At 40.8% G+C, this 24,797-nt stretch overlaps 1 protein-coding gene across 4 annotated transcripts in view; it reads left to right on the top strand.

The window, feature by feature from the left end:
- The window catches only part of KIAA0930 (KIAA0930 ortholog), a 76,605-nt gene that overhangs the window by 31,464 nt on the left and 20,344 nt on the right, over nucleotides 1-24,797 (top strand). For 3 of the 4 annotated variants that reach the window (XR_011048268.1, XR_011048267.1, XM_068402115.1), the window contains exons 2-4: nucleotides 2,407-2,555; nucleotides 23,257-23,364; nucleotides 24,679-24,756. Coding sequence is in view for 2 of the 4 variants with exons in the window: in XM_068402115.1 (XP_068258216.1) it covers nucleotides 2,407-2,555; nucleotides 23,257-23,364; nucleotides 24,679-24,756 (335 nt within the window). In the remaining 2 variants the exon portion in view is untranslated. The remainder of the gene's footprint in view (nucleotides 1-2,406; nucleotides 2,556-23,256; nucleotides 23,365-24,678; nucleotides 24,757-24,797) is intronic. The other variant, XM_068402116.1, reaches the window with a different exon arrangement.

A 24,797-nucleotide genomic window follows, 5' to 3' on the forward strand; every position in this document is an offset into this window, starting at 1 on the left:
GCTGTATGGATTTTTGCCTTCACTATTCCAACTGAGAGGGCTGCTTCTGAACTTCATGGCTTGAATGCTTAGGAATTGGCTTCCAATTTCCAGCCTACGTATGTGTTGGTGCATAGTTTAGAGCCTTTTGTCCTTGTGTCAGCAGTATATCCTTAAACCTGAATAGTTCTTTTTCTCTTATCAGTGTTTATTTGTGAATATACTGACTGATGACAATCCTGTCCTTTCTCAGCCTGGTTTTGGGAGTCTGAACACATTTGAATCCACTCTTATGTGGCAGGCTGTCAGATACAGCTGTTTGCCATACAGTCTTGTTCACCTGTGCCCAGATGGTGCAGATGCCTAGCATCCCATATCTGATCTCTCCAGTGCTTGTTTCCCTTTCTTCTCTGGAAAAAATGGATAGTACTTAAGTGCGTTGCAGATTTTATTCACAATTGCACAGTTTGCTATGCTGCCTTAAGTAATTGAAATGACTTCACTGCAGTCATGCAAGTAAAGTAATTGCAGCGTGGCCTGGCATTCACCTGCATTGGGAACTAACTACCTTGGCCTTTTTCTGTTCTCTCTCAGCCTTTTCATTGTTTTTTTTTTTTTAAATATAATCATCTATATACATATTTTCAAATACCATCCTACTTGATGCTGATTAACATAATCTGTGCACAGTCCATCAGTGGAATTTAATTTTGTCTTCAATATTACTTTTGGATTTAGTTGGAGAGACCTAAGATTTTGATTTCAATCACCCATTTGTCTGCTAAAAAATTTGAAAGTGTAATCTCCTGCCCACCACAGTTAATTAAAGATTGGAAGAAAGATTTTTCTTGCAAATATTGCACACACAATGAAGTGGAAAAATGTGCTGAGTTACACTTGTGGATTAAAAGACTGATTGCTTGCTTTATGAAGCCCTAAAGTTAGCCACCAGTGTCTAAGAAAAATCGTGCTCATTGTTATGGTGTGTGTCAGCTTTCTTGGCAATTGACTGGAAAATCTTCTAAAGTATAATCCGGGTATCGCTATAAATAAATGTCATTTCTGTCCCATGCAAGATTCTTCTCTCTGCAGAACTATTTCAGACATGCAGTGTACTGATGGGAGGGAAACACACCAACCTGAATGGCAGCCAAGGGCTGGGGAGTGACGTATGTACCAACCTGGTACCTATGTATAGCTTTTAGGGAAATGAGCTACTGTAAAGGCTAGATGTTCTGAAGGACAAGTTGTCAGCTGCATGTGCGTACATACGCACCCCCCCACCTGTCTCGCTGTCTTGTACATCACACTACCATCCATCATCCATTTCAGATTTTTGCTGTTTCTCAGCAATATAATTTTTTAGTGTTTCTCTCTTCACAGGTTTTATAACAGCTAGACTCTGGCTAATAGCACAGTGATCTCTCAGTAAGGCTTCAGGGAAGGGATGCAATTACTCCATCAGAGGAGCCTCCAGTAGGACTGAGGAGCAGTGGAGAAATTCAGCTACCTTGTCACCGGGCACAGTAGTGGCTTCTCTCCTTCTCTGTATAAATTTTGGTCTTTAACAGTGTGCAAACATTACAGCACAGAAGAGATGCAGCACCTTTTGCTGTTTTATTACAGTTAAGTGCTTTGAAGAATTTCACAAAATGTGATGTCACCTTTACTGTGCCTCCTTTTCCTGGTGAGAGGCCAACTGCCATGCTATTGCTGATGCTGATGCAATTTGTCTCCTTGAACATGACTTTGTTGCATCTTCCTCTTCCCATTTTTCCCCTTCTTCCCCTGCTTTTTCTTGTTTAATTGTGATTCAGGACTTGAAAACTCTTTGTTTCCTTGAGGAAGAGCTGGGTTTTGTTTCTTGTCAGAGAGAGGATGAGTTACAGTTGCCTGTGCATGGGTACATTCTTGTTCCTGTGTATCGATTTAAGGAAGGTATCAGCTGCTAGTTTCTGAAGGATTGGCTATACTCCCTGAGAGCATATAATAAAACCTGTTGGCAGCTGATGGCTTCACGTCATTAACTGGAACATATATTGGTACTACATGCCTTTGAAATTACTCCTTGGGTGCTCCTTTGATGTATTCTCGCTCAGTGCGCTGGTCCTGTCCTTCTCCATGGCACAGCATAGCCAGAGTGTACTCATGGGCCCTGATCTGTGTTTGTTGTGCCCAGGGGCAGATTAGTTGCCAGAAAGTGGTTTTGGTTGACGATAGCCAAAGACAGGTTGTGGGTTTGTGCCGAACGGCAGCTGTGCTGTACACTGTAGAAAAACTTACTCTGAGCTGTGCAAGAGTATTTCTGATCCAGTTGGGCTCAACTGCACCATATGTAGCAAAGACTTTGGTTGTCATATTAAGCACAAACAAATGTGACATGCTAATTCCACAACTCTTATTTCTCATTTCTTTTTTGCCTTTTAGGGTGTTTCAAAGATGACCGTATTGTGTTCTGGACTTGGATGTTTTCAACATATTTTATGGAGAAATGGGCCCCCCGGCAAGATGATATGCTCTTCTATGTCCGTCGAAAACTGTCCTATGCCAGTGGTGATAGTACAGAGGGGAAAAAGGTGAGTAGTGATATATTTTAATCTGGGAAATTTGAGGTAACATGGGATTTGGTGTTCTGGATTATCTGACACATCTGAAGAACTACAAACCAAGGATAAGGAATCTGCAGCTCTGCCCACCCTAAGAAGTTCTATGGGCAAAATTGGCCCGTAGAGAAATACTGTGGTTAATGCTGTAAACATCAGCAGCAGTATAAGTGAGCTTCACTGTCACAGACTTGAGGAGATCAGAGAGTTTGCATGCTTTTTTGGGAAGCTTTTTTTGTTGGTCAGCCTTCATTTAGGAGGAAAGGGAGGCTGTTCATGCTGATTTTTGTTTTGCTTTTCAATGGTGATACTTTATAAATTGAAAGTTTAAATCTGTAGAAAGGGAGGAAAAAAGGAGGAGGAAGATGGTCACTCTGGTATTTCTAGAAGAACTCTTCCTGAGATACCAGAGTATCAGGAATGAACACCTATTGGGTACTCAGTAGCAGAATACATGCAGCCTCCTGGAGCTGGGATACAGTAGTGACAAACAGTGAAGAAACGACTGTATTCTCATAGTCTACATTTAAGACAATATGCCCTCATATAGAAGTACTGTTTCTTGAAAACACATAATCAGGTAGCCTAGTGCTGCTGCACAGGTATTTTCCCATTAGAGTTTTGAGAAACTTCTGAGCATTTCATGGCAGTTTTCATCTTAGGTGGGGGAAACAGCAGCAAGAGAAATGATGGCTTTATTGCGTATTAAGGAGATGGCTGCAGAGGATCAAAAGCAGGACGATAAGTGGAGGAAGAAAAGACTGGGATTAACTTCCTGACATATGTAAATAATTTACATTGCTGTTGAATGACAGATACATGCGCATGATGTATGCGAGAGTGTTTTTAACCAGGTATACCAGAGTTCTCTGGATTTAAACGTGGTGACATAAAGAACCATAGTTGTCAGCTCCCTTGAGAAAAGGATCCCAGAAGATTCTCCCATGTTTTTGTTGGAGCTACAGGAAACGGGCAGAATTATCTTCTCCCTTACCCCCACGCCTCCAAGTTCTATCATGACAACCACTAAGGAGAAGATGGCAAAATATTGTTCTTTCTCTGTCAGATTAGTGGTTTAGTAGCCTTCAGCCAGCATACTTGGAACTTTAAGACTTTTGGAGAAAACTTCCATCCTAATCATCGTTTAAATGTCTATAAATGCATTCCTGTTTCACATCAAACAATATTGTGGCTTTGTTCAGCCTAATAAAAGCATGGATTGTTTAACCCTCTTGTCCTTTCCAACAAGGAAGGTGAACCTCAGAGGAAGCCTGGTCGCTTAAATTCCTTCACAGACCCCTGATCAATCTCTGTTGAACGTATTAATCAGTTTAAAGTGTTTGAACCTCTCATGGAGAGGAGACTGTGAAATAAACCCTTGCATTTGCTCTCAGAGCTTTATTTAAACCTCCTAAAAGCATCATAAATAATTTTTATTTGTGAGGGGGTTTCATAAGGGGTAGTTATTACAAAAACAGCATTAGTGAATCGCTTGCCGTAACAACTAAGATGGGTAGTCTACATTATAGCACAGACAGTATTTTATAACTCCCTCGTGACTGTTTGCATTTTGCTCAGCCTCTGAGAAATAAACCTTTCCTGTGACTTAGAAGTACTTCAGATGCTTTGTGAAACTTTGTAGTCTGGTAATTCTTTGGTTTCTGTGCAGCTCTCCTCTTGTTTGGTTTTAGCTGACTGCTTTGCAGTTCCAACTCTTCTTGTATCTAATTTTTGAGCCCGTCCTGTGCAGTGAGACACCAAACAACTACCCCTACTCTTTGAATTAAGACTAGACAGTTTTTTATTTTACTTTGTAGCTGTGGCTATTCTTTCGTGAAAGATGGTGTCAAAATACCAGTCATGTCATTAAAAGGGGAAGAAGCTACAGACTGATCCTTATAGAAGCCAAATATAACTTCAAGCATCCCTGCCACCCACCAAACTGTGTATTCTCATTTACATCCCCAGAGGTAGACTGGAAGGGCAGATAAAGGGGAGAGGTTCAGAATTGTTCGGGACCATGAAGGGCTAGAACTAGAGCTGTACTGTGGCTCCTGTCTTGTGCCCAGGCTGTGCCAAATGGTCTGGTGATGATTTCTCCATGGGCCATGCAGAAGTTGACTATTAGGTAACTGTAGAAGTGGGTCTCTTTGTACCTTGGGTATACAGCGAAGCAAGTTCATTGTGGTTCTTCTGTAGACGGTATATACGTGCTTTGGATTTGCGTGGCGATCGTAGGTTTTGTCTGAAGAACGCTGGCGGAGATGCGTGAGGTGAATCGTTGTCCTGTGATATCTCAGAGCATTAGTTTATATTCATGAAAATAAGATCTGCACAGCTTTGAGCACAGTAATCTTCTGTAGGACTGATGACAACAACAACAAAAACGGATTGAGCGGGGAGGGGCTGTTTGTCTGAATGCTGACAATGGTGATGTTTGTTTTCTGAGATGATGAGCTTACGCGGCATGTTCACATCATTTGCATGCCATGGTGTGATGATTCATGTCAGCGAGAAACAAGTGTCGATTTATCAAATGCTTTTCAGGTTTTTATGGCTGTCCTGTGTGATTAAAAAGCCATTCCTGCTTGTGGAGTTTTTTCTGTGCTTACTGGTGCTAAAGAGTCTCATCAATAACATTGGATTTTAAGTTGAAGTGTAATAGATAAGCGGAAAAAACCTGATAGGGTCAAGATTACAGGTTTTGTTCAATTTTAAGGCTGAATGAGAAGGGCTTTGGGTGCAGTTTAGTCACAACAGCTTGAAGTAATAAATCTCACAATTTGGTGTATCAGTAGGTGATGATGGTAAACTTCTCTATGATCTTAAATTTCATTTTAAAAGGCCTTTTAAATTATCTACTTCGTAGACCGCCTAGTCTAAGTGACTTTCCATTTGCTTCTCTTTTCCACTCCAACAATTTCTAAACTGCGCATGTACAGGTGAAACGGCAATTAAGCTGTTAGACCATATTAAAATATGGTCTATGCCAGGGCAGAACTGCCATATCAAATTCTGGGCTATATCCATTACACAGACTATTGGATCCTAGAGAATTACATTCAGCTCCATGTTTCCTTGGCATGTCACAGTAACACTCTTGCTGTTTCTCTTGCCAAGTTTTGAAGATACTTCTCTCAGTGTCTTTAAGCAACACCACAGACCCCATCTGTCAGGATCTGTGCAGGCAGGGCACTGTGGTGCATAGCTCTTCTCAAGGTTAAGGGATTTAGTAGGCATTTTTAAGGTGGAATCCCTTTGATTTATCGCTCTTTATGCACTGTTAAGTCAAGACTCAAAAAAACCCCTTCACTGCTGCCTCACCAGCTGATGTGACCTGCTGGAAAATGTAAGCCCTGATGCTCACTTACAAAGGGTCCCGTACATTGCCAAAACCTACAGCTTTAGAAGTTTAAAGTGGTTGGGCTTGGGATTGTGATTTCAAAATGGTATTAGATCAAGATTTAATATATATGGCTCTTTCCAGTGCAAAAGGCATTTATAAAGGATTATGCTTTGTTACAGCCTCAAGCTTCTAATCTTTCTGTAGAGATAAGCTTTATTTTCTTATGAGGCTGCAGAAGATGCTAGTGTGGTCTTAAGAGAGACAACTGCTCTTGAGAGAGACAACTGCTGAGTAGGGAAACTAAGGTAAAACCTCAGTGATTGACCGGCAAAGCTAGGTTGTATTAACCCCTTTAGCCTTGCATCATGCTTTTTCACCTGAAAAGGGTGCTGTATTTATAGGGCAAAGCAATAAGAAAGATAAATTTAAGACGCTGTTGGTATATGTTCTGAGCTTGCCTGGATTTTGGAGTAGGTCCTGTTTTCTTCAGCATCCTACAAATGTGGAGGAGTAGAGTTGCTGCCAAATGTATGGGGTAGTCATTCCGGCTGTTAAGTCTCCAAAAGCTTGAGCTACTGGTGTTGTGGCTGCAGTTTCAGAAACAGAACTGAACAGGAGCCATGGTCTACACCTTTATGTGCATCTGGACCTGTGACACAACAAATATTGGCTCTGGTGGGAGACAGGTTAGTTTCCAAAGCTAAATGACTTTAGGCACATGAGTTCCACTGAAAATCACAGAATTTTCGTAGCTGAATCTCTAATTCACTGTCACCATCTCTCAGGCTGGAAGATTCGACAACCTGAACTCAGCATCTAGCAGAAATGCAAGTTTTAAAAATCTTACGTCACTGTCTCTGTTGTACCTTTTAGAGCGGTGCCTTTTTTTTGAACATTGTAAGCAACCAGGATATCTTTGGAAGACCTGTTTGGGTATACTTTGTGGCAGTTCCACATCACCATCTGAATGCAACAGCGAAACAAATGGCCAACAAATGCATCGGTTTTTTGCCAAATAAATTCTCTCCTTGTACATGGATAGTATGTGGGAACAAATGACACTTGCAACATGTGCAAGTCAGTATGGAGAGACAGCTGTTCTGTATGAACTCTTCTGCTGTGCAAAGTTAGTGGAGGTGTTGCAGTGAGTAGGAACAGTGGCTTCTGCAGAAGAGGACAGGATAAACACATTGCTCTCTTTTTGAAACATGAAAAAAGAACACTGGCATTATCAGACTGATATTATGATTTTCTGTAAGGAGCTCAACATCTTAAATGCAAAGATTTGGCTTTTCTTTTACAGTTCTCCTCAGAAATTCCTGTGCTTTCTCATGCTATTTTGCTGATATTTGGTTCTATCAATAAATGAACATAAAGGAGCTGCTACTTGATAGCCTCTGCTCATGGTGCATCTTTTGCAAGACCACCTTTGTTTCCTATGTATGCTGTGACAGACTACTTGGCAAAAACAAAGAGAAGAATAATGTCACTGGTGTGACAAAACATCTCATTCCCACACAGAACTGGATCCGGCCATCTGTGACCTGGAATATGCTTGTGAGATACGTGGCAGCCTAGTGAGCATTTGGGGTGAAGATGTTTTCATATTCTGTCCTACTTCTAGAGTAAATTCATGTCTGAGGCAAAGTGAGCATGCGGCTGAAATATCCTTGTGGTGTCATAGGTGTAAACTCCAGACTCAGTTTTAATGAACTGCTTTTTATTGCTTCCAGTCTCTGAAGAACTGTCCTTAAGCAGTCAAATAGGATGACAAGAAAGCCAGGATCAGAAGTGAATTTAATAAGAATTGCACTGAAATGTGGCAGCTCTGAGTGATGTGGCTGAGAAAGTGCTCTATTCTCTGCAGCAGAGAGAAAGAAACTTCATTGGGAAGAAAAGAAGCCCAGACCCAGTTCCTCTATCTGATAGAATTGTAATGAATAATTCAGTATCGCAAATGTGGCATATCTGAGTCACTGGGGGTGGGGGTTGAGGGATGGAAGAGCACTGCTAGGCTTGGCTTCGCACCCTGGAAAAGGTGAAAGTGTCTGCTTGGAGCATCCTGAAAGCCTCATCAGGCTGCTAGTTCAGCAGAGCATTTAGTGTGTTTGATCCATGGGTTACACAGTGTCAGCTTGCTCATTAGAGGTATGAAAATGTCTTTTTTCAATGTTGAAATTAATATGCAATTGAATTGAAGCTCTGAAATATCACAATCAAGTCTCTAATAACACTAGCAATTAGAACTTAAATGTCTAGTTTATCTGTTAGTGGTTCCCTCTCCCCCCGTTTTCTGGTCAGTAACCCAGTTTATGCATTTCCACATCCAAAAGAGATAGTTTGAAATACAATGATTTATTAACATTCTGTAATCTTATTTCTCCCATGTCTTTGTCTGCTGCCTTTGTTACTGATGTAGCCTGCCTTCCCTTATTTTGCTGACTATATTCTGCAGGAGGCACACTGTGTGTTGCTTCAGGCACTCATGCTTTTCTGGAGAGGAATTCAGGAAGGCTGGGAAATAATGCTACAGGAATAAGGTAACAGTGAGCAACCTGTTACATCTGAAAATATTGGTTACTCTGTGGTCTGGGGCCACATTTGATAGTGCTGAAATAGTCATACGCATATCTATCCCTTTAATTTTTAAAAGCTGATTTAGCAGATTTATGGAGCGTTTGAATTGGGGAATGAAAGTTGACGCGATTCACAGAGCACAAGTGTCAGGTAGCAGCTAGGATTACTTTGTCAGTATCTCAGATACAGTGATTTCTTGCCTTGCTGATACTGATCAGCATGTTTTAACTCCCAGCCTTGTCTTGCACAGCCACGGTTACAGCGGCTTTCTTAGTGCCAGAGCTATGCTGGGGGAAAACAGTTTCCACACCTTGTGTGTCTCATGATTTACATGTTGTTGCTTTCCCTCTGTTTGATGAGCATCATCAAGCATTCAGACTGTTCCAGTAATTTGAACAACTTGCACTTTTCTTATTTTTAATCTTTTATACCTCTTCTGCTATTGCTAGAATTACAAAGACAAAACTAGACTTTTTGGTTTCTTTTCACATAAGTAACTTCAATTATGGTTGGTTTAAGTCAACTTTTAACTCTGTGGGTCCCATTAGCTTTTCTCAGTCTTATAAATTACTAGTTCTTATTGCTTTAGATTCTGCTTTTTCATGTACAATATGCAGATACTGGAAACAATTAGAAATGTAGGCTTGTTAAATCTTTGTTTTCTGTGACTGTGACTTGCAGATCCAGAAGGAATGTGTCCTGGTTTTGCAGGGATAAAATTATAGAATCAGTTTTCTGTTACATTTGCTTTCAGTTTGTAGCCAGCTGTGGTATTGTGATCAAGGCCATTAGCAGTGAAATCCAGGGCAGCTGACCCAGGCTGGCCCACAGCTGTACTCTGTAACATTAACGTCAGGTTCACTATAAATTGAAAAGCTTGCTGAGGGGCTGGGGCTGTTTGCTCTCCTCCCTTGCCCTCCCTTGTTCTCCCTTCGTTGTGATCCCTGGAGAGACTTGCCACCACTCTATGGGCTGAGTATAACTCTGTGTCTTTTGTATTAGTATTGATACTGGTTTTCTTATTTTATTAAATCTGTTTAAATTTCAACCCACGAGTCTCCCTCCTTTTCCCAATTCCCTTTCTCAGTTGGGGAGGGGACATTGGGTGATGGAACAACTGGTTATTGTTTAGCTCTGGGTGCGGGCTAAATGGAGGCAGAATGTCTTGTGCTCATTGAAAGGAAGAAGACAGAATATGTTTGGTAGGAATTCCTTGTGATTAAGAGTTACTTTTGCAAGAGCTATAATTAATTTTAAGATGATTTCTTTAATATTGAGCTATAAACTTAACATAATAATGAAGAAAGAAAATGAGAATTCATTGAGAAAACACAATTTCAAGGCAGTGCTGGATCTGAAAAACTAGTGTTTGGTGTGTGCCCTCAAATGAGAAGGGCAAACCATATTTTTTGCTACAGATTGGTGAAATGCAAAGGTTACAGGAGGGTGTTTTCTGTCTTTCAAGAGGTAGGAAGCTGCTGTTTCTAGCTGTTAAGTGATGCTATAAATTGCCCCATGTGCCTTTTACTCTTGTCTCACTAGAGATAAATGGGGTCTGACTTTAAAGTTTACTTTTCAGTTCAGACCTAGTCATATGCCAAAGTCTGTTCTTCCCCCAAAAGCACAGTTGAGTGGAAGGAGAGGATGCCAACAGATGGAAGTTGGGTGATGTTTGCAGTGATGCCTCATCCTTTCTGAAAGGGGTTGGAATGATGAGCAGTGTAATTAGCCTTGCATTTCAGGGGCTGGACTTCACAAATCCGAGCACTTCTCACGCTAAGGTAAACTGAAATGTTGACTTTAGGGGAGTCTTATGCCATTAAGCCGTCAGCTGCAACCAGATCGATAAATGACAGGAGAAAGATTAAGTTGTGAGGAATTATAGCAGCACTGAAACCCAAGTGGGTAGTGAGAATAGCTTTGCAGAACTGAGTATCAAGAAGAAAGGAACTGGGGGAGAATAAAGGTTACGTGTGAGTTGACTTTACTGTTTTCAAGCTTGGACTGAAACTGAACTTGTTCAGTGACCAGGCAATGAGTCAACTGGTCTGTGGGTACCATCTCCTCTGTTCTCCCCAGACTGAGCCTTGCAGCGTCACTGCACATTAGTCTGTGGAAGGCATGAGAGGGTTGTGTAATGAAGTGGTGCAAGGTTAGGATTTTAGCATATCTTGCTTACAACTTTGTTCAAGGAACAATCTTGGGCAGAAGTACTGGAAATCTTCAGAATTTTTAAAAGGAACGAAACAGGGCACAGAAAAATACGTGGCAGGAGAATTGTCTTTAGGAATTAAGATGATCCTTTTTTTTTTCCTATCCTCCCTTCCCTTTATCTAGTGTCTCACAAATCACTTAAGCCCTACAGTGAAAACACCTCTGTGGCAAGGCACCGCAGAGCCCTGCTTTGCTCTCCTTCACAGGTGTGTGAGGCTTTCTCCCTTGGTTAGCACACAAAAAAGTTCCCAAGCCACCTAGTTCATGATCATCATATTCCCTTAAGGATTTAAGTCCTGTTTGATTGTTAGAAGGCAGAAAATCAGCCTACTCATCTTACTCTCTTTAAAATCCCAAATTAACTGTAAAAAGAAAGCATACTTCCAGCTCTTTACCTGATAAAAGCTTAACTTAGGTGATTGGGAACCATGCCAAACCTTATCAAGTGTGGTGAAATCGCTGCCTGTTTTAACCTTCTTAACTAGTATCAATCCTCAGGAATAAAAAAATAATAGTAGGTATCATGCAAACCATGCTAATGATTCTCCTTGTAAAGTCTGTCTTTCCCGAAAGTATCTGTCCAGTTTCATATTTGCAAGTGGAGCCTTTAAGTGACAACAAAATATAAATTAAATTTTTATAATGCGATATTTTACTTCCTTTTATGTTTTTGTACCAAACAGAAATGTTTTATACAATCAGATGTTTTCTTTTTAGCTTCCCCAGCATTCATTACTTTATTTATAATCATTACTGTTGCTTTATGTATTTCTTACATGAAGACTAATAAACCTTACAAGGTCTGTGGCTTTTAATGATAGGACTGCAAATAGGTCTATAAATCCAGCAAATTACTTTAGTCTGAAAGAAAAGGTCCTGTGTGATGAATCTTCATAGTAATGAATGTTATATGTAATTATTCCTCTTTGGAATCTGATCGTAGTTACAGTGGTTTGCCTGGTTTTAAACATTTCAATCTAGACTGTTGTAAATACACCAATGTCAAATTTACCTCGAGGTATGCGTGTGGAAGTTACAAATGCTTGGAAAAATCTTGAGGTGAAATCCCAGCTTCTCTGAAGTTGCTGAGAATTTTGCCATTCCCTTCAGTGGGCAAGAATTTCTTTCCCGTGAGATATAAAAATAAACTGTTTGGTGAGTTGCAGGATAATAGAGCCAGGCCTATGGATGTGTCTGATCTCTTGTAAAAATCCACCTCTACTAATCCTGCTTCTCTTCTTGTCTGCTGCGACTCCATTCCTGCAGTATTTCCTGGGCCCCTCCAAAGTACAGCCCCTCATCTCCCTGCTCTGTCCCCAGTGTCCCTCCAGCAGTGTCCCATGCCTTTACCCTGTGTGGTCTTTTTCTGTCTTTTTTTGTTTTTTTTATTGCTACCAATGCAAAAGGTAGCTGGCACTGTGGGTGGTTCATGGCAAATGGTGGCTGAGAAGTCAGAAAAAAAATGAGCTTCCCTCGCCCTTTTTCAGCAGTAGTAGTGACGTGAGGGTGTCTGCTGATTAGCACAATGATACGATCCACGAGGCCTCTGTCAAGTTTGCCTGAAGTTGGCCAACACGTTTGAAAGATGTCTGGGAGGAGGAAGGAACTCAGTTATGTAAGTCCCATTTTCTTAAATGCGATGTTGTGGTTTTTTCCCCCCATTATATGCACCATTACGTCAGTAACCCTACAGCTTTCTATGCATATAGCCAGTTTGCTCTAAGATGGCATCTGTCTTGTATTCCCACATTCACATGAGATGATTGCTGCTGTTGTGAAGTCCTAAACACACACATGAGATGTGGGGAAGAGGATGGGAAGGGAGAAGAAATTTTGCAACAAGTTCAGCTGCATATTTAAACTAACACAGCTCCTTCAGGACAGGAATTATTGCAGCTATTCTTGCAACCTAGTCTGGATGATTTTGGCTTGAATGGGTCTCCCATTTACAGATAAGCGTGACAAAACAGAGTGAATCGTTTGTTTACATTTCAATTGAAAAAGCGTGTTTGCTGGTAGCTGCCTGTGAAGCACCAGTGCCTGATTAGTACAGGCTGGAGTAGGAACGGTGTCTGTTGCAGCAACACCTTTCATGTGTCATCGGCCATCCTGCAACTTGGGTGATGAAAGAGGATAATCTGCTGCCATTCACCAAGGCTCTTACTCTACCTGCAAACACCCTCCGATGTCCTTGCTTACAAAGACGTGTAGCATTTGCAGTAAATCTTCTAAGCTGAATGTTGAAGCTAAATGTCAGCATGGTGTTGGCAGAGGCAGGGCATAAGTACTGCATTTTGGGATGTTCTGGGCTGCACATTTTCTTGCCTGCAGGTCATGAATGAGTAGCAGAAGTTACGGTCACCCAGCATTTCTCATGCCAAGAAATGGAAAAGGGCCTTCAATAGATTCTCCTGAGTAATTGCATCACGGCAAAGATGAGCAACTGCTGTTGGGCACACAGCTTGTCCCATTTGGACCTTTGAAGGAGCCTCTGCAAGATACTGGAGTTTGAGATATCTTCTTGCTGTTCTGATTTATCCAGAGACACTAGAAATTAGAGTCAGCTTTTTAGATCATTTACTGCTCTTTCTATTGGTTTGGCTTTTGATTATATCAAAGTTGTTGAGGGGAGAGAATTCTAATTAATTAATATTGAAGCAAATTTTTAGAAAGGGGATGTTCTTCTCTGTAGCTGAACTTTGCCACTTGCACAAAACAGCATACAGTCCCTTTATTGCAATGGGCTTTGTTTCAACTTTATAGCTAAGGGGGGTGTCAAGTTGCCATAGCTACTGGGCATTATGCTGCCTCTATATGGGCTCCAGGGTGTGTTCCAGGAGGATCAGGTGCAACTTCTAAATAATTAATAGTATACGGGAAAAGGGAATTGGAATTTTGTTTTGAAGGGCTTCCTTCTCATTTTCCTTTACAGTTACTGCCAGTGAAAATTACAGTAGCCATAATCCTAAGAAGAAAACTCCATATGACATCTGAAAGAATCTTTCTTTTTCATTTTAGTACATTGTTGCATTGTTAAATACAGTTGTCCCCTTTTAAATATTATCTTGGATATAAATATTTTAGGCAAGGCTTATAACATAATCTGTTGTCAATGTCATTGTCCCTTCTGCAGCTTCTCTATGTGATGGGACTGGGGGCGCACCCTTCCAATAGGGCTTCTGTGCATGCTCCAGAAAATACCAGACTCCTTTGATTTCCTTCCTATTTAATAGAGACAGGTCTGTCGATGCTGAGCGGATGAGTGAGCAGATGGATTTTCATGGGTGACTTGGTCAGATTGGTTCATGTTGTCTTATTGGGTGTATATTCTACAGTGATGCTTGGCAGCCTGTTACAAAACACAAAAACACTGCTTCATATACAGGTCTGTGTTATTGCGACTTCTTCCAGCTTGTTAAATACACATGAGGCCAGAGTCCTTGGAGATTAGAGGAGTGACCTCCATGCCATTTGTAGTGATTTCTTGTTCTGAAAAAATGCCCTATTTCTGTGCCCAAGAGTCATGGCAGCTCCTAGGATACTGTATTTTCTTCTGAGTTGTATTGTGTTGTTGATACGTTCTGGTAGGTAGACAAGAAAGCAAGGAGTGACCCTGCATCTCAGTGGTCTGGGGGTGGGGAGTTTTTGCCCAAAGAGGCGAACACTGCTGTAATGGCAGCTCCACGCTGCAGGGGAAGTTTGGACACGTTTTGGCAGGTCAGTCTCTGTATAGCCAACCTTACTCCAATGAGCTGAAGGGGGTGCTAAAGCCAGAGACATTGCAAAGATTTCAGCATTTGTCACACAGATCTATATTGCTGCTGGGTTTCAGGCAGCAGTCTTATTTTCCATGTTTCCTTTTTTTATGAATTACTTCCACCTCCTCCCAAGAACAAGATGAACAGGAATCACTGCATACAAACCCTCTTCTGGTACTGGCTAGCGTTGGCTCAGACTGAATCTACTTTCTAATATCTGCTAATCTCAGACCTGACACCGGCTGGTAAAAATACCATAAAATGTTCAGACCAGGGTAGAGTGCTCTGCATTAAATCAGGGTCATGGAGCTTATTGGTTTGGTGTTTTTTTTAGATGCAGGAATCAATATAACCCTTCCTTTTTCCCATTATTAAATTAGCTTGAAACATCTGTGAGGGTCATTCAAAACTGGTTGCTACATCTTTAAATTAAATAACATTCTGAAAGTTATAAGGGGGTGTGCATGCATTTTTTTTCTTTTAGTTGACAGTGTTAGGAGCAAGCCCACTGGGATTTGAAGTGTTTCAGGCTACAGTGAAAAGTAAAACATAGAAAGCCAATGCCCTTTACCATTTGCATTCTAATGGAGGTCCACTTCTGTCAGAGGACCTGGATTTTTCTCTTAATGCCTTTTTTAGGACTCTTCTAAGCATTCTAGTAGCTTGTCACAGCTTGATTGCTGCCTCCAAAATGCATTTGTATTGATGATGGCCTTGGTGACCTTAGTCATGGAGATGATGCAGAAATCCACAAGTATATTGGGTTTTGAGAATCCATTGAAGGTACTATATTTTCAAGTTACTGGAGAGATGAGGTTTAGGAGTGAGAATTGATGTCTTTGTGTAGGTTGGGGAAAAATAGATGAGTTTTTGTGGTGAAAGGAGCCAAAGATGACTGCTTATGCCCCAAAGTTTGTTTTTGCCCTCTAACCAATTGGTTCTAATAAAAAGCTGCTGTAATCACAAATTCTTCTGCCTTCACATCCATAAACTGTCTTGCTACAAGAGCACTATTGGTGCTGTATGAAGTGTTTCAAGTTACTTGTATGTGTTTTAAAGGATCCAGAAAGAAAAGGGGTTTTAATGTTCTGCCCAGCTTGGGAATATACCTACAATTTATATTAACATTGCAGTTATAGTTAACTATAATTTATTTTTGTCCTGACATTGCTTGATGGCTGGTTTTTGGCATTTAGCACCACTTCTTTGTTGTGCTTTAACTATTTTCTCTGACTTTCTTGAAGACATCTTTTATTCCCCAAGAGAAAAATTTTATTGTGATTGTTTATACTGGTAAAACGTATCTTCTTTCACAGTCCAAATTTATAACCAAATGTCTTGTGCATTGTGAAGACTGGTATGGATCAATTACATAGGAGTCTGATGTGAAAGCAGCTGAGTATCACACCTGCACAGATGGGCTCTTCTGATGCCTTGTGTCCTGGAGAACCAACACTGCTTAGAGAGGGTCTGGATGGGGTATGACTGTGAAACAACAACTTGCTTCCAGCTTCATGCTGTGGTGGTGATGGTGCTGCTGCATGTGAAGCTGATTAAATGGAACAAGAAAGCCTAACAGCTCGAGTTGCAGGCTTGTGCTGTTGCAGCTACGCAGGTACTGGTAGCAACGCAATCTGGTTTCCTACTGCAGGGGTGAGGGGACAGGATGCCACAAAAAAATCCCTGCTGTGTGATTAGGTGCTTAAATAAGTGCCCGTGGAGGTACAAAATATTAGGTGTCCAAGAGTAAAGTGTTGTCTAGAAAATGGAGGCGTGCTATGCGGCTGGTAATACCAATTTGCTCTGTTAATGTCCATGTGGGTTACACCATTTACTTAAAGGTAACTCAGTGCTGAAGAGAGATTGTTAAAGTGAGAGGAAGTAAAACAAGTGGCTGGCAGATAATGCACAAGAAAAGAGCAGAACAAACTAGGACTGTGTTAGGGATTGAATCTGAAGATGGGAGAGAAGGACATTAGTTCCTTTGGTCAGCGTATTTAGAAAGATCATTTAATTTGGTTAGTATTTAAGATACCATTTTGGAATTATACCTTTTTGCCACAGGGAAGTCCAGCAAGAGTAAATACTTGGATAAATGTTAAAAAGATGCTTCTAATGTTGAAAGCCAGTAGGCTTCAAAATAGTTGGATGTACTGTGTGATGGGGGCTTTTAAAACTGTGCACTGGTGAGCACGTGCTGGGGGATAATTCTGGTTTTGTAGAAGATGGACCAGTTTTTGAAATAAATTTTTTTCTTTTGCTGTTTTTTTTTCCTGATCTTTTGAACCAAATCTGTCAATGTAAAATCCTGAAAAGCGAATTTCCATCTCTGTTGCAGCTGGCTCTGGAGACAGGAGTATTTCCTTGCCAAACTTGTATTGTGGATAAAGCCTTGAATTTTGTTCACTGTATCTTCTTCCTCTCCCTTTTCATGTTCAACCCCTTCCCCTTTACTGTTTTTAGTGAATGAGGTCTGAAAACCTAAAAAGTGGTACTACTACTAGATAGACCTGTTATCCCATTAAACTTCTTTTTAACAGAAAACCAGAATCTGCTTTTTTTTGGATAGCTTCTGAATGCCCACAAAATAGTGCTTCTTGTAAACCCTGTTCTTATTACGCCATTCTTTCCGTGTTGCCCAGCTGACAGCCTGTATTGATTTTGATTGTAGGTTTCTTTTCAGGAGTTTTTCAAAGGCTTGTGCACTAAGCTGTGCAAGCAAGGTGGTTTTCAGTTCACGGGGGTCTCATCAAACAGCTGTAATGCCTTGGGAACTATATAGAATTAATGCTCTCCTGAGTGAGGGTTTTTTTTTTCGGGGAGATGCTAAATGTCCTAGTGTTCATATTATTAATACCAATTAAAAAGGTAAATCATATGCGGGAAGTTTTGGGGAGCAAATAGGCGTGGTGGAAAAAGTACCTAGTTTATCACAAAGATTTTAAACCTAGACTGCGATCTCAGATACTTTTTTCTGGATTTTATGTTAAAAATGTTCCATCTCTCTGTAACTATACAACTAACATATGCGTTGTATTGGCTTCCAGTACAAGATCTGTGATTTTGTATGACTTGAGTTCTTTTGTAAAGATAACCAGTCCACAATATATATACATCTCTGAAAGGCTTATTTCTATGAATAAAATATATCAGTATTAATAGATGCTTTGCTGCTTTGCACTTAGGATGTTCCTTTTGTGCAGATAATAGCTGTTGACAACAGTTTCAGTAATAATGCGTGCTGTGGGTGGGAGTACTGCAGGCAAGAGTAGCTGTGGGGCTCTCCAGCACCTCTGGTGTCACTCCAGAGTAGGCACAGGCATTGCAGCACAGAAGCCCATGAAGTCCTAGAGATGGACCATAGCTTGACTAGTATGTGAGAGCTGTGTCAGAAGGTAGCCAGAACATTTGCCACGCATGGAAAAGAAACGGGCTGAGGAAAAGCAGGATGATGGTGGGGGTTGTGGGTAGCAGGAGTGGCAAAATGGAGCGGGCGAAAGGGGAAACAATGTCAGTTGGAGGTGTTTGTAGGGGGACTCTGCAAGGACTGGCGACTGGGATCATAAAATTACAGTGGATTCAGATTTGCAGATGATGCACATTGGTGCTGCATAAATTATGATGAGGGCATGACCATCTGACTGCGCAGCCAGATCCCTGGGAAATGTGGATCCATTTATTAGTGTAGTTCAATACTTTAGCGTCAGGAGTGCACGCAGGCTCTGGAAAGGATAGGCAAGGCACAGAATGCAAGTTATTTAGCATATAGTCATGTTGCTGTGCAGAAAAAGTGCAATCCTGAGGGAGTAATAAGAGCGTGTGCACCAGTGCTGTGCCAGCAGCAGAAAACTCCAGTACTGGTGAAATACTGGGAGGATGCAAGAGGAGGACAGGATCTGCAGAGCTGCCCTTCTATGAGACCTCCTAAAGGAATTTTGTCTGGTTTATCTGAAAGATTAACAAAACCCTCAAAAACTGAGTATTAAAGAGCTTCTTAATATAGTGGAAATAGGCATGATGAGAACCAGAGGCTGGCAAAAGGAAAGCAGCTGAATTAAATGAAGTTGCAGACTTTCAGCCAAGAGAATGGTTAATCATTGGAACGAGTTCTCAAAGTAAGGTATTTTCCCAGGCACTGTCCAGTCAAACATGATTAACTGGGTTTTGTGAAGAAGTAACAGGGTGAAATGTCTGTGACACGTGGGAGGTCAGCCTAGTTTATGTAATTCTCCTTTACAGCCTTAGCTCGGCGACCCTTTGAAAACTTTATAAAGGTGGCACAGTGGATTTCAGCTTGCTGCAACTGTAGAAGGGTCATCATCTTGACTTGAATGGAGAAATCCAGCTTGGCTTTTGGATTTCACTGCGAATAAATAATTAGTATTTATGTAGTTCTATTAATAAATTTTCACACTTGCAGGAAGGCATATCTAATCTAAAGCCAGATAAACAAGCATAGAGGTGAGGCATGGCCAAGTGAATCAGCAGCAGACCTGGAAAAAGACCCTGTGTCTCCTAGATCCCTGCTGAGATAGATTCCGTGTTGTACTGGCAACACTGACTTACCTACTCATTTTGACTGCACTCCTATTTGTTGATGTCTGAGCATTTAGAGGTCAGAATAGCAAACATGTCAGTTGGACGTTTCCCATGCTGTTAATCCCAAATGCCTACATTCACTTGAAATGATTAACTGAAATATAAAAGGTTAGTACTTACCCCTTGATTTTTTGATTTGGAGTTAAAGAAAATCCCTTGATGGCAGTTAAAGGTAGCTACTTCTACAGTATTTATGTGATCTTACAACTGCAGTTCTTTTGCACATAAGGAGCCTGAGTAACGGGGCTTTCTGAGGCTTCAGGTTTTGATTTTACGTTCTTGGCATATGTGCTGCTTGTACATAGTACCAGGACGATAAGGGTACAGATGCTGAGCAGGCTTCCTAGAGACACGGACAAATTAGGTCAGCCTGACAAGAAATTAAATTGCTGATTTTAAAGAATAGTGATTAATTTGTATGGAACGGTGAAAATCTGTGTTTAAAGTTCTTTGTATGGAGTTTTTTATTTTTTAATTTTTTTGAATGATTGATTTAGAGGCCTCCTTTATTGGCTAATGCAGAGCAGGTGGCTGCAGGGTCTGCATGGAGGCAGCCCCAGTCTTTCCTACATCCTTGGCCTCACCTGAGACTGCACAGTGTGCTGGTGACAATGGGATAATTTGCTATGAGTTGAACAGAGCCTATTGATTTATTTCATGTAATGTCACATGGCCACCTTCACCTGTCCGGCACTGTGGCAGTAGAGGGTAGCTGAGATTAATTTGTGTGAGCTACAGCACTTGCGTGGGAAATTGAGCCCCTGGAAAGTGCTGTTTGTTTTGGCAAACGCAGATTTAGTGCTTTGCTTTATGCCAAGATACCTTATGGATGCTATTTCTGGAAGAATTGTTTAGAGATGAGTAAAACAGATGTTGCAGATAGAGGTGTCTATGAGATAAGGGGTGAGATTTTTTCAAAAGTGACTTGTAATTTGGGTGCCTGCACAGTGAAGCGTATTACCAGTCAGGCAGGGGGCGGTGATACTCTTGTTATAGCACCCTGGCAAGGGCTCGTTGTGTTTTATAAGGCAGATCCTTCTTCCATGGTGCGGAAAGTAAGGCATCCGAAGCCACTGGCTGCTGTAGCAAACACTGGCTTCTTGGTGTAACTACAGCCCTAGTGCTGGTGTTAAAGAAAATTGGCAGAGTCCGGGTCTCTGGGTTTGCTGATTCTTTATTGAAGCAACTCAGAGCTGGACCACCACCGCAGTGAATGGTACCTGACTCAAATTCACTATCAGTTTATATCGAAACTAATAAGTAGTTACATCACAAACTTCTCACGAACTTCTGTTAAAATTCCTCTAACTATTTCAATTCCTCTTTCTTATTTGTCAAGAGTCCACAGAAGTCCATTCTTCTCCATTGGTCAGCTGATCTTTATCTTCTGGTTCCACTTCAGCTTCGGTCAACACCCCATCCTTGATGTTCTTGCTGTGATCAGCATGCCATCTTGATCTGGGTTGACCAGAGTCTGGTTTCTACTGCCAACATCTCCTAAATATTAACCTGAAATAGCTGAAGTCTATTTAGAACCTTATTTCTATGAATTCTTATTTCTAAGTATTCTATATTCTTTTAAGGTAAAAAAGGTTAACCATACATCCTTTTTACTAGAATCATCAGAAATTCATACTTCTAGGCCTGCTTCTGCTTAGCTACTCATTAAGCTTGACTGATGATTTGTTCAGTCATAGGTCAGGATTATACAAAGCAGCTTTGAAAACAATATTCATGGATTGTGAAAAGCCACCTGTGTTTATTCAGATAGACTTCTATTAATTATTCTATTCTTAATTCTATTTCATCTCTGTTGATTCTTATTTGCTTAGTTCATGAGAACTTCTACAGCAATTATGTGAAAATTTCTACAACAGTTGGGTAGGGCTGGTTTGTTCCCCTGACACTTACCTGGGCAGGAGCTGCAAAACATGTTGAGCAGATGCCAGCGCCATGGAGAGCATTTGGAAGTCCATTTTCTGTCTTTCTGGGGTCGGATGAGTGCTGCCTCTGTCGCTTCTGGCTGCTGCTGTTTCCTTTCTCTCTGGGATGAGGTTGCCCCTGTCCTGCACGGTTTGATCTGTTGAACAGAGTTCTATACCTTGTGCAGTTTATTGCCTAGCAAAAAAATGAATTCCTTAAATTCCCTAAATTAATTTCCTTTAGAACACAGTGTGGCTTAAGCACTTGCCTCGCGAACAGCCATGGGGTGATTCACGGTGATCCACTGTGCCCTAACCCACAGGTTGGACCGCCTGGGAATCCTACCCTAAATTAGTGCATAGGGAAAAAAATTATTAAAGAAGGGCCCTTTTTCTGTTGTTATCTGTGACAGGGCTGGGGGGGGGAGTTCTGTGAAAGAGTTGTTGTGCAATGGCTTTGTAAGTGCTGGGGAGAAGTAGTTGAGCGTGTGAATTAATTTCCCAGCAGAAAAAATTACTGGCTGACTTCTGCAAAGGGAGGTTTAAACTTTATTGTTAAGAGACGATTAAACTTTACCTGGATTAAAGTAAGGACTGTGGATATGGAGGCAGAAGAGACTGAACTGGTGTCTGCTGAGCACTTGGTCTCACCCGGGCGTTAGTAGAGCTGAAGTTTTACCCTACGATTACTTAGTCCTGTCTTCACATGGTCCTCTTGCTGTGGCTTTTCTTCAGAGACAGGATGGCTTTTGTTTCACACGGTATTTCTGGAATCTTGCAAATGTGATGTTTCTGTGCTTTTTAGGCACAAAAGTGCAAATATCACTGTTTATTGAGAGATTAATTTCAATTAGATTATTTCCCTCAGCTGCTCACATCTTAGTTTTTTTTTTACAGTAACTCTCATTAGTTTGTGTGATTATATTGCCAATAGAAAAATTAATGGTTAGGAGCTTTAGAAGGAATAAAAAGAAAACAAGTGAATGATGATGTATGAGTCTATAGGCGGTTTTAAAAGATAATTGTGAGTAAAAAAAAGTTATAATAGAAAACAGTGCATTCAGCTTTCATGTTATCTGATGCTGGTGGCAACCCTGAAATATTGTACTGTTTCACTGTTCTTCATTATATTTTGGTCCTGTAGCTTGTGCTTCCCAGAGGAGTTGAAATAAATACACAGTTACTATAGGGCTTAATCTTACTCCATTTGATATCATTCACATATTCTGACTTTTATGACAATCTGTTTTCTAACAAATCAGCTCTACCCTTCTTTCTCTGCCCCAACCAAAGCAAAAAAAGGTTCATGAATTGCCCTGTTTGCAATGATGTCAACTGGTCACAATATTCCAGATATTTCTTAAATTATCTGTTTAAGTATGTTACTGTGTTAACAAAAAAAAGATACTTGACAAACAGAGAGAAAACAAATGCTTTTCCAGGTATTCTGTCAAGGTAGTGCATAGCTTTGACACCTGTTATGTGTGCTCCTTGTCACCCTATTTTGTATTACACACCAGTTCAGAGATCAAGCCATGCTGCAGATTTTTTTTTTTTGTAAAGTGTCAAACTACTGTTTATTTACTGTGTATTACATCAAGTCAAGTTCTGTATTTATCTCAGTTGCTTCAATATGTTAGCATCGGTAGAGTTGTTTCTGCTCTCTGGGATTATCTGTGATTTTTTCATTTGCTTGTTTTTAGTACACTGGGAATCTCGCATGTAGTGGGGTCCAGTCAGTACTGACAGTGTGAAACATTTAGAAGAGGACTTACCAAAATGTCTGCTGTGAGGCATATATTAGTGGACTTCGTTTTCCCAGAGTCTCCCACTGCACCTGGGAACAAGCACCAGCTACCTGGTAGACAATGTTGAGCATTAGTCTGCTGACGTGTTTGGTTCCAGGGGATTGTGTTAAAAGAAGTATATACGTTGTGTGGGTGGCAAATTTTATTTATTTCATTTTTGCTAAAACACACCCATCATAAGGAATAAATGAAGCTGCTGTCCAAAACTGAGATTCCCCTGCACAGACCTGCCTTTCTCACCTGTTCTCCCTCACATCCCCTGTCCCCCCAGCTTCACTTCTTCCATGCAAAGCCTTCCACGAGGGCTGACCTTCCATGGTCAACAAAATCCCATCCTGACAGAAAAATACAGCAGGAAGCTACATAATATGCAGCTTATGGTGTCAGTTTTATGTATGTATATAGGTACTTTTAGGTAATATTTTTCAAGGAGATGTGATATTTTCTTAGCAGATAGAAGTTGAAGTTTACCGGAGAGATTCTAAGAAGCTTCCTGGCCTGGGCGACCCTGACATCGACTGGGAAGAGAGTGTCTACTTGAACCTCATCCTACAGAAGGTAACAGTGATGCTTATCTAATTTTCATGGGCTATTTATGCTAGAGAGGTTTCAGGGAAGTCTTTGATCTGTCCCCTTTCCTCCCTAGCTTGGGGGATTTGAACACTTCTGGAGGACAGAAAGAAAACATGGTTTTAATTTTGCCTTTCAGAGTCAAAATGAACATAAACTGAGATGTTTATTATTTTTCAGTACAGTCCTAATAGCTTTCCTCAAAAAACTTTAAATATACCCAGTGAAGCTGGGCTGAGTTTTATGCTCTGTAACAAAGTTTTGTAAAATGGAAGGCTTTGTCAAGTGTAATAGTTTTTGAGAGTGAATGAGACTGTTAGACAAGCAGCGTTTCTGTTAAAGTTCACAGTACTGGTGCAGCTAAGAGAGGGAGCTGCTAAGTGGAAATGCAGTAGAGGTGTTATGTATTACCCTGGGAGTTTGCTGCTCTTGACATCTGAACTTTAATAAAACTTTTTTTTTGTTGGTGGAAACATGAAGTTAGCACAAATTATTTCTTTAATTAACTCATAAGTTGTTAAGTTATTTCATATGTTACATTGGTGCTTAGGGAAGCTGAACGTTACTGTAGTCATTCGAGATCCCTTAAAAGCTTTGTTGATTATGATCTCGGAATGAGAGACTGCTGGCTCATTGCACGCATCCTGGAAAATAAATTGTTTTCATTCTCTCTCCTTCCTTCCAAAAGTCTTGTTGCAGAACTTCTCTGCAGAGAGTGGTTTCTGCCTTTATTTAATGCTGAATAAAACCAGGATCCATTTGCTACAGTCAGAATTCAGAGATGCTGTTACAACTGGGCATTGCTGTCCAGAGCTGTCATGCTTGCTCCTTACAAGTTTTTTCACGTGGTTTGGCAGGCTATGTTAGTGGCTTCTGACCTCTCTAATGTGTTGCTTGTGTTCATTAGTGTTTCTATTTTTTCATTTTCAAAGGGAGGACATCTTTTCCATTTCTACCTTAAAGTGTGCTTCTGTGTGTGTGTCATGCTTTTTCCCCCAGCTGAGCAGTAAGCTAGTGTTAAACAGTATTGACACGAGTTTCTTTGCCCATAGGTTGTGCATCTCAGCAAGCATCTGTGCAAAAGTTTTCAGTGCTACTGAGTTCATAAGCAAACACAGGCTTGAAAACTATAGGAGTTTCAGTAGAGTGAAGAGAATAAAGAAAACGGCAATAGCAAAACGTCTTACTTTTTAGCCAGACAGCTAAAAAAATTAAGACAGAATGTGTTCTTCTTCATGCACATGAATGTTCTGTTTTTCCTAACTCTAAATCTTTATTTCTCTATCTGGTGCCCTGTTTTAGCTGGATTATGTGGTGACATGTGCTGTGTGCACACGCTCCGATGGAGGAGATATTCACATTCACAAAAAGAAATCTCAGGTGAGATTACCCTGTTATTACTGTGGATAAGGGTTAGGCAT

Source organism: Nyctibius grandis, chromosome 5 (assembly GCF_013368605.1).
Source record: "Nyctibius grandis isolate bNycGra1 chromosome 5, bNycGra1.pri, whole genome shotgun sequence".
Classification (NCBI taxonomy): domain Eukaryota; kingdom Metazoa; phylum Chordata; class Aves; order Nyctibiiformes; family Nyctibiidae; genus Nyctibius; species Nyctibius grandis.